At 47.9% G+C, this 9,996-nt stretch overlaps 1 protein-coding gene across 5 annotated transcripts in view; it reads left to right on the plus strand.

Annotated features, from left to right (window-relative positions):
• Positions 1–9,372, plus strand: part of USP2 (ubiquitin specific peptidase 2) — a 29,871-nt gene extending 20,499 nt beyond the window's left edge. For 2 of the 5 annotated variants that reach the window (XM_072612953.1, XM_072612954.1), the window contains 11 exons: positions 3,799–3,849; positions 4,672–4,795; positions 5,017–5,128; positions 5,259–5,369; positions 5,604–5,668; positions 5,912–6,015; positions 6,104–6,184; positions 6,334–6,412; positions 6,984–7,091; positions 7,274–7,394; positions 7,601–9,372. In XM_072612953.1, coding sequence (XP_072469054.1) covers positions 3,799–3,849; positions 4,672–4,795; positions 5,017–5,128; positions 5,259–5,369; positions 5,604–5,668; positions 5,912–6,015; positions 6,104–6,184; positions 6,334–6,412; positions 6,984–7,091; positions 7,274–7,394; positions 7,601–7,688 — 1,044 coding nt within the window. In that variant the 3' untranslated portion in view covers positions 7,689–9,372. Of the gene's footprint in view, positions 1–19; positions 467–2,598; positions 3,175–3,798; positions 3,850–4,671; positions 4,796–5,016; positions 5,129–5,258; positions 5,370–5,603; positions 5,669–5,911; positions 6,016–6,103; positions 6,185–6,333; positions 6,413–6,983; positions 7,092–7,273; positions 7,395–7,600 lie in introns of those variants that run through there. The other 3 variants (XM_072612956.1, XM_072612958.1, XM_072612955.1) reach the window with 3 other exon arrangements.
• The last annotated feature ends 624 nt before the right edge of the window (positions 9,373–9,996 follow it).

The raw sequence follows: 9,996 nt of genomic DNA on the forward strand, positions 1-9,996 counted from the left end.
GGCCGCTCGAGTCCGACAGTCGCTCGGTCGGTTGGCTGCGCGAGTGACCGAGCAGGCGGCGGTGGACGCTGTGGTGGGGGGCGGGTCTCGCGACCCCACTGGGAGCGGCGGCGGAGGCCGGCGGCGGCGGCGTGACGGGGCTCGGGAGCGGTTACCGGCTAGGAGAGCGCGCGCCCGCGGCGCCAGCTGCGAGGTCGGGCGGCCACCTGGGTCGCCGGGCCCCGCGCGGGGGGGCCCCGCCCGGGCCGCCGGCTAACGTCTGTGGGGGGAGGGGAGCGGGGCGCCTCTGAGCTCCTCCGCCGCCGGCCCGCCCCCCAGCATGCGCACCTCGTACACCGTGACCCTGCCCGAGGAGCCCCCCGCAGCCCCCTTCCCCGCCTTCGGGAAGGAGCTGCGGCCCCGTGCCCCGCTCCCCCGCTCCCTGCTGCTCTCCACCTTCGTGGGGCTCCTGCTCAACAAAGCCAAGGTAGGCCGGGCCCCCGCCCAGGCTCCGCTCCCTTCCCGTGCCCCCTCCCCCGAGAGGCCCGCCCCTCCTTCCCGGGGAGCCCAGAGCGTGACGCCCCCGGCAGTGCCCGCCCGGCGTCGGGACAGGTGCGAGGGGAGAGTAACCTTGAGGAAGGTGGGGGTGCGGATGGCACTCCCGGACCGCCGGGATCTAGACTCCCTTAGGCCAGAATCCGAGCTCGAAAGACGTTTCCAAAGCGTGTCCCTGGGCTTTGGGGGAAGCCTGGGACCCTGTGAAGGGCAGAGCAGCTGGAGGGGTGGGGAGACAGGAGGAGAGCGGCCCCCCTTTGCTGTGGCCAAATTCGGCTTTGTGGAATGAAATCCTGCGTCCCCAAAATTTAGAGAACACCTTCAGAATAATGCTGGAACTTGGAGACAGATTGCCCTCACCTTCCCTCCTCCCTTTAAAGAGTGCGAAAAGGGGCAGGAGCTTGACAGCTCTTATGTAACAGGCGCTGCTGACTCGTCCTGGCAGGGCATAGTTTGCCCAGTGCCAGAGCAACACCAGGTTTCTGGGCTTCAGCCAGGACCCATGGCTGACCCTGTCATTATAGGTGAAGTAGTCATAAAGGTGCTGTCCCAGTGATCCTGGGGGTTAAGTACTAAGTCTCAACTAACTTTCTTGTAACCTCTGATCCCGGAATATCTTCTTTTTTATGGGCCGGTGTTATTCAGGGACAATTTCTTTTAACTTGTCAGCCCCTCCCATGTCTGTCCTGACCTTTCCTATTCTTTCTCTGAAGGGTGAAGGCTGTTAGATACAGGTGTTAAAGAGGTGGGGGAGGAGACCTGACCCTTTGTTCTAGATATTTATTGTCACTGACTCACAGGTTTTTTAATGACCGTTTTTAAGAATTGCCAGAACTTTTCAGAATTCCTATAGTCTTAAGAAAAGGGACAAGAAGTTAGTTGAAATCTCCTACCTCCTCAATCTTAGCCTCTTCCTGTTGGTCCAGAGGTAGGATTGTTTTTGGTAAGAAAGGTCACTCCTAGGACATTTTGTTCCTCCTTAGAATGGAAAGTGCTGACTTTCCCTGGAGCTTCTAATTTCCTATTCAATGACAGACTAACTGAATGCAAAGCAGCATTAGTCTCCTTTAATTCCCACCCTTAGACTCTTAGTATTCAACGGTTCCACTTCCTGCACATAGGTCTTAGTATTTGGCAAGAAGGATGAATTCAGGAAGTTTTATGCAAGCAATTAACCCCCATAAATCTGGGGCGGGGAGGTCCTGATGAGACCTGGAGGGAATCTGGCTAGAGACCCAAGCTGAAACTTGGATACAAGGGGCAAAACCATAAAGAGTAGTAATAGTGAGTGATGACCTAACTTTTTTGACCCTTCTCCCAAGTTACTAACTCCTGATTTAAAACATATTGGGGGAACCTAGGTTGAAAGATGACCCTATATTCTTCCCCTAGGCTGTTACTATAGATGTAATATCATGATATTGGTAGGCACTGATATTGGCACGGTTGGAGGGATGCTCATGGCCCCAGTTTTTTCATGTGTGTAAGTTAAGGAACTTGGCACACTAGGTTAAAGTGTGTAAGGGCTATGGCAGACATGTATTAGATGGTATTTGAGGGCAGAATTTTCAGCATTCAGTTAGGAATCCTCAAAACCAAGAAATGTGTTAGAGTCTCAACAATGCGTTAGATCCTGTTGTACTTCTGCAGGCCCCCTTGCATATTTTTTAAATAAGGTTTCTACCCCAAAGTTCACATCAATAAATCTCTTCCTTTTCAAAATACTGCAAGCTGGACTGCCCTAAGCCCTGAATCTTGCTTTCTGTTTTTCAGTTAGGGTCATACAGTGTCAGCCCTGGCAACCTGTTCTTCTCAGGGATGGCACCTTTCATGTGGTGTCAACATTCCTTTCCCTGTGACTATATATTTAAGGGTTCTTTTTGAGTGACACAATCTGACTTAACATGCTGGGAATCAGCTTTGTAACTGAGGAAGATCTTAAAATTTAGATATGAGCTCATCAAAGCAACATTTAAAAGAAGCCCCCGCATCTACCCAGCTCTCCTTTCCCTGACCACTTTTCCTGGGTTAGTGAGCCTCTGACAACTATGTAGGCTGTCAGTGTATAGCAGGAGTAATTTTAGCCGAGCTATTTCAAGCTCCATTTCAAGCTCCTGTTCTGATGAGGGTTGAGCTGGCCCCACACAAACACCAGCCAGTACAGCTCTGGAGCTGATCCTGGACCATCTCCCTAGAAGCAGAGGTAGCAAACACCTTGAAGATACTGTTTTAACACCCCTTTTGACACTTCAGACTTTCTGCCTACTTGGATTAGTAAAGGAGCCTTGACAATGGGCATCCTGACTTCCTTCCTGAGCATCTGTTCTACCTGCATCACCTCTCACCAGCCCCCATTATAGGGATGTGAGTAAGAATAGCACCCTTCAGCCAGACTTTTTTACCTCTGCTTAGCCACCCGAGTGATATCAAATCACCCTAATTTGCCATCACTAGGATTCCCAGCCAGTAGCCTCTCAGGATGTCAGAACCCAAGCCATGGAGCCAGGGAAGGAAGACTCTCCTAGTTCTTAATTCATCAGCCCTTGGGAGTTGAGCGAAGCAGGAAGGAATTCCACCTGTCAATGGCATTTTGGACTGGCAGAGACTTGAGCTTCTCTCAGCTGAGGATCTGAAAACATGGTTTATGATTTATTTCATTAAACTTTTCAAGCCCTCTTTGTATGTTGGGCAACCATGGTAAAATTAGGGATCGTTCACCTTGGGCAAGTCACTTAACTTCTCTGGGCTTCATTTTCTTCATCTATAAAATGAGGGGGTTGGACTAGATCTCAGAGGTCCCTTCCAGCTCTAAAATCCTATGATCCTATAAATCCGAGCCATGAAGAAAACCCCATTTTTTTGACTTGCAGTCTCCCATAGCCAGGAGTAGAGGGAAACCCAAATGTTCTAATCTCTGTTTCCCAGCCTTAATGGCTAGCCCTTGCCTGCTGTAGAGGAGAGAGGTAGTTAAAGATAAGTGAAAAGGTGAAAAATAATTAAATAAAATAGTTTTTGACAAAAAAGCAAAATTCTGAGGAACACTTTTGTTTCTTTGTTGGAGAGGTGTTCTTTACCCCTCTTTCCCACAAGAAGCACAGACCTGGGAGGTAAAGAGCCTATTGAAAATAATATTTGTGGCTTAGGGAAGTCCAAGGCCCCTCTCAGAACGGGGCTGTGGACCTAGCACAAGCCCTGCCTGGATAGCTGACTAGATTTCTGCCTGATGTTTTATGCATTACTTATTTATTTGTTTGTTTATTGCAGACCTCCAAAAGCACCCAGGGTCTGGCTGGTCTTCGAAACCTTGGGAACACGGTGAGTACTAACCCGAAACTGCACATGTCTACCTGACCCAGCTGTTCCTCAAGACTCCCCCATCCTGTTCCTGGCAGAGCATCCTAACTAGAACCACCCACCTAGCTTGTAGGCAAGATAACCACCTGCTAAGCCAATTGGTACCTTCCTTTCCTGGTTGGCATTTCCCAGAATTGTGATGTCTTGCCTCAGTTCCTCAGAAAAAAAGTCCTGTTGAAGGGGAACTGCCCTTTTAACTGGCAGTGATAATGCCCTTCCTGATCCTTCCCCTCAAGGGTATCCCTCCATTTTCTACTCCCTTCTTTCCAATCTTGCCCACACCCTGTTGCACACCCCTACAGTAAATAACTCTTTACATCATCCTGTGCTGACATAGGGAATTTACTGCAGGTCAACAATCCTTTCACTTATGAAAAGGGGAACTTGAGGTTGTGGGAGGATTCATATCTGGGGTAAACCAAAGAGTTCTGTATGCTAGGGAAGCTAGAACTCTAGACTAGAGCCACATATCTGTCCTACGGACTGAGCAGAGACTAGGGATAGGTAAGGTAGGCAGCCACCTAGGACATAGCATATTGGTGGGGGGGTTAGGGGAGAATGGGTTTGATCGTTATTCATAAATGAATATTTTTAATGCCTGGATATTCTATTTTCCTGGCATATTGATATTTTTATTTTTTGATAAATTAAAGCACAAATTCTATGAACAGAGACACTTAGGGTAGGGTGGGAGTGGAGAATGCAGTTCTCAAGCCTTGGTTATAGTGTACAGATACTTATCTCTCTGCTTTGCCCAGTAACGGCTCCTGTCATCTCTTTCAGTGCTTCATGAACTCAATCCTGCAGTGCCTGAGCAACACCCGGGAACTGAGAGATTACTGCCTCCAGAGGCTCTACCTCCGTGACCTCAATAGCAGCAGCCATGCACATACAGCCCTTATGGAGGGTAAGGAGTCTTGGGCAGTATCCTTTTAACCTATGCTATCTGGAAATCCATTTGTCCTTTCCACAACAACTGCTTTGGCTGTTCTGTGTCCCTTTGATCATGTCCTCTGCCATTTTCCCTTTTTTTAGCATTTGCCTACTTTGGTTAGGGTCCCAGTTTCAGAGACCTTTAATGGACTGTTCTATGTCCTGGCATTTTCATACACCTTTTCTTCCCAATAGAATTTGCAAAACTGATCCAGACCATATGGACTTCGTCAGCTAATGATGTGGTGAGCCCATCAGAATTCAAGACCCAGATCCAGAGATTTGCACCCCGATTCGTTGGCTATAAGTAAGGCTTCTGCAGAGAGATGTCTCTTCCCAGGGTGGGTGAAGGGGACAGTCGAGAACTTCTGGGGAAATGTGTATGACTTACTTGCCCCCTCCCCTGCCTCTTACTGTTTTCCCTTCTATTTGTTCAGTCAACAGGATGCTCAGGAGTTCCTTCGTTTTCTGTTGGATGGACTGCACAATGAGGTGAACCGGGTCACAGTACGGCCTAAGTCCAACCCTGAAAACCTCGATCACCTTCCGTAAGTGAGAGAAGGAAAAAATGGGCAAAAAATTAAAAATGGGTTCTTCTACCTTTTTCCTCACAAAAGCAAAAGACTCCAGGGAAATGACCAAGAGAACCAAAGTAGGATGGATCCTACATTAGATCTGAGTGCCTGTTTGGGTCAGAGCTTCTATTACACTTACTTGTATCTTACAATAATCTGGACCTTAACTCAGTTCTTGTTTAATCCTTCTCTTTCTGGGTACCACAGTGATGAGGAGAAAGGGCGACAAATGTGGAGGAAATATCTGGAACGGGAAGACAGTCGGATTGGGGGTGAGTGCCGAGAATCATCTATGAGGGAGTTCAAGTTGGATTGTCACTTTGCACCTGAGCAATTGGGGAAAGAGGATGTGCATTCCCAAGAACAGTTCCTGAAGATCACTGTCCCGCCCAGGATTTAGTGCTTGATAGCAGTACCATCAGGATACAGAAGAGACATGAGCACATAGCATAAAGTGTGTTACTGCATGTCCTTCTCCTCCTTGCTTATATGTCTCACTTCCTTCTTTTCCCCAGATCTCTTTGTTGGGCAGCTAAAGAGCTCACTGACATGTACCGAGTGTGGTTATTGCTCTACTGTCTTTGATCCCTTCTGGGACCTCTCCCTACCTATTGCTAAGGTAATTCTGGCAGCTAGCCCACTTCTGAAACTCCCCTTTCCATCCTTTCCTCTCCATGGCCTCTTACCATAGCTCTGTATTCTCCTAGCGGGGCTATCCTGAGGTGACCCTGATGGACTGCATGAGGCTCTTCACCAAAGAGGATGTGCTTGATGGAGATGAGAAACCAGTAAGTGATGCTTCCCAATAGGCAAATAACAGCTTTTTGTTAACACCTTAGTTTACTTGATAATCACCTGGCCAAGCCCCAGGGTTCACTACCATCGAATCCTGTGGTGTTCCCCACAACTCATCCATTGTGTTCCTTATGCTTTTCAGACATGCTGTCGCTGCCGAGCCAGAAAAAGGTGTATCAAGAAATTCTCCATCCAGAAGTTTCCAAAGATCTTGGTGCTCCGTATCCTTAGGGCCTACCAAGACAGGCATCTTGCTTTTGGGGAGGATGAAGGGTATTGAAATAGACTGATTGAATTGTGGGGAGGTGAGGGTGTTACAGGAATGGGATAATGAAATCTTCATTGTGTGAGGCAGCTATGTGGTGCAATGGATGGAGCACCAAGCCTTGTATTAGGAAGATCTGAGTTTCAGATTTGACCTTGGACGCTTACTAGTGTGACCCTGGGAAAGTCACTTACCTTCTGTCTCAGTTTCCTCATCTGTGAATTGGGAATCATAATAGCGCCTGCCTCTCAGGGCTGTTGTGAGGATCAGAGGAGATGACAGTTGTAAAGCACTTATCATAATACCTGGTACAACATAAGTGCTTTGTAAATGTTGGCCATTATTATTTCTTCTCTCGCCCATTTTTCTGCTGTCTTAAAAACAAGAAAGCTCAGGAGGATTTCTGTATTCATTATTTGGACTTGTTCTTATAGTGCTTAGCATGGTGCTGTTTACTTAAGTAGACAATAAGTATTTGAGGAACAAATACTACTACCCTCTCTGCTCTTAACTCAAACCAATTCCAGATCTAAAGCGATTCTCAGAATCCAGGATACGAACCAGCAAACTCACAACATTTGTGAACTTTCCACTGAGAGACCTGGACTTAAGAGAATTTGCCTCAGAGAACACCAGTGAGTATCTTACCAGAATTTGAACAGGGATGAAGGGGAGGGGGAGGCCTCACTACCTTTAGGATGGGAATGAGAGGAAAGAGGAATACTGAGAGCCAGCTGAGAACAGGAGAGAGGATGGCATGAGAGGCTGGAAGCCTTGTGACCCTCGCTGCTGTTTGACTCAGTACTTATTCATTTAGACCACGCTGTTTACAACCTGTACGCTGTGTCCAATCACTCTGGAACTACCATGGGCGGCCACTATACCGCCTATTGTCGGAGTCCAGTGACAGGAGAATGGCACACTTTCAATGACTCCAGGTGAGCAGTGTTGGGAACAGTATGCCCATCCCCCTCTCCTAGCAGACAGGGGTGGGCCAGGAATGTTAGAGTTACTGTATTTCAACAGGCAAAGAGCTTGGGACAGTTGAAAAGTTTTAGTAGTAGCAAAGTAGTTGCTGGTTTTCCAGAGATGTCCATTGGTTGGCTCTTGACCTTGATACTGACTGTCCTTCCTTTCTCCACAGCGTCACACCCATGTCTTCCAGCCAAGTGCGAAGCAGTGATGCCTATTTGCTCTTTTACGAACTGGCCAGTCCACCCTCCCGTATGTAGCAGCAGGGGCGCCACACCCCACCTCCCCCTCCCCGTGGCAGCCCCACATCCCAAGTTTTTTAAAAAGACAAAAAAAAAGAAACTGCAAATGAAAGCGAAAGAGAGAGAGTAATAAACTAAAATAAAGCTGCCGAGCAGGAGTTTATGCAGCCTGGTCAGGGGCCGGGAGAGAGGAGCTAGGTGTTCCCAAGGTTCGCCCAGACCTGGCTGGGAGAAAGCAGGAGGATGCGGAGACTGGAGTCAGCAAGGCGCTCCCTCGGCTTCTCGTGTTTTCTTTTTTTAAACTTGTGTTTTCCATGTGTGTAATAAATAACAGCAGTTTTTGGGGAGAAGGCCCTCATCTATTTGCTGCTGTCTCCAGCCTCCAACTCCTTCTGAGGAGACCTCATCCTCAGGAACCTAACTAGGAGGACTGCGCCTGGCCATGCTGGCTCTACAGAGAGGAAACCCCATCCCGAGTCGCCAGCCAGCTTGAAGTCACGTGAGCCAAGAGGCCTCCTGACGCTGCTAACTCCAGAGGAACTGATTGTGGGATATTTTTTTGAAACAAGCAGTTTTTGTTTTTAAAAGCCCAATTTTCTTTTTTCTTTCTTTTTGTTTTTCAAACAACTACAAGCAGAGTTCTCAGACTGGAGATGTTCTCCCGTATGCCTCTTTGCATCTGGGGAGTTGTGTTGGTTTTATTTTTTAACTTGTCAAGCACAACTTTTTCTAATAGCATCCCCCAGCGGTGCTAGGCAGGTATGTCAGCAGGGCCCCAGGCACAGCCATTGTACAACTGGCATCTAACAAGTTGTTTTTTTTTTTTTTTTAAGGCATTTTGGATGGATCCTAGTTGCCTCTGAGAATTGTGCCTTACAGCATTTGGGGACTAGGGGAATGCCCTTCCCAGATATATCCCTCTGCCTTGTTTTCCTTTCCCCCAGTGCCATGCTTGGATTTGCTGGGGGAATAGGAGCTATGTCCTTACACCACTGACTGAGTTCACAGTGCAGTGAGATGAAGAGGCAAGTAGGTAAGGAGAACATCTCTCATGACAAAGGTGTCTGGTTCTCCCTACCCACTTCCTCCAATCAAACTATGGTTCCACTTCCTAGGCATTTAAAGGACAGTACAAACCATTTCCCTGGCACCTCTCCCAGTTTTTCTTTTAATTTATTCCCTTCTTCCCTTCCATTTCCTCCTCTCCTCAGAGCTTCTCAGACATAGGCCCCTTGGACTGAGTTTCTCAGGGACACCCATGCTGCCCCTTTGGCTCCTTTTGGCATTAGTCTTTAGTACCATTGTGAGAGCTACAGCCATGAGTGCTTTGGGACATGCTGCCTCAGCCCTTAGTGTTCTCCCCATCATGGGCCTGGTTCTGCCCTTAGATAGATGGACACAACTCCACTGGGTCTCTGGAAAGGAAGATTATTCAGCCCCAAGGAACTGAGCTCCATGGGTCCTCCCCCACCAGCAGACCCAGGATAAACTTGTGCTCCTCAGATTGAGGCACCCCAGTGCATTAAGGGGGGAAGACCCCTTTGGTTTAGTTGGCCTGACCCCTTTCTCCAGGGGAGACCTGTAAACCTGAGCCAAGGGGCTGGTGTACACTTGCTTACTGTGTAAGCAAGAGTAAAAGAGAATGTCTAATGTACAGTGGAACCTTGTACAGAATAAATTTTAGCTTTGAGAAAAAACAAAATAGTCTCTTTGTGAGTCAGCTGGTGATTAGGGTTGGGGTTTGATGGGTCCAAACAACAGGGCTCCACACAGTTTGGTGCTCAAGAGTTTTTCCTGTATAGTCTTGGTGACCTACCAAACCATGAGCTATGACAGAATCATGTAAGGCGGGAAGCACTACCCTGGGTATCAGGAATTCTGATGATAGATGTTGGACAACTATCATCATGAGTTCAGATCTGGCCTCAGACACTAGCTGTGCGACCCTGAGCAAGTCACTTAACTCAGCCTCAGTTTCCTCATCTGTAAAATGGGCTAGAGAAGGAAATGCAAACCACTCCAGTATCTCTGCCAAGAAAACTCCAAATGGGGTCATGACTAAACAACCAAACACCAACAACAGTGATGTATACCGGGTGATCATCAACTATCATAGAACCTCAGAACTAGAAAAGGCATCCAAGGTTATGTAGTCCAGCCTCCCCTTTATAGCAGCTGATCCAGCTTCGACTTAAAAACCTGCAGGGTTGAGGAATATGTTTTGTAAGGCGACCCATCCCATTGTTATCTCAAATTGTAAGGAAGGTCTTTCTCTGAAATCTTGCTTCCCAGGAGCTTATCTGCTCCTTGCTCTCTTCTATCTGAC

This window comes from Notamacropus eugenii, chromosome 5 (assembly GCF_028372415.1).
Source record: "Notamacropus eugenii isolate mMacEug1 chromosome 5, mMacEug1.pri_v2, whole genome shotgun sequence".
Lineage (NCBI taxonomy): Eukaryota > Metazoa > Chordata > Mammalia > Diprotodontia > Macropodidae > Notamacropus > Notamacropus eugenii.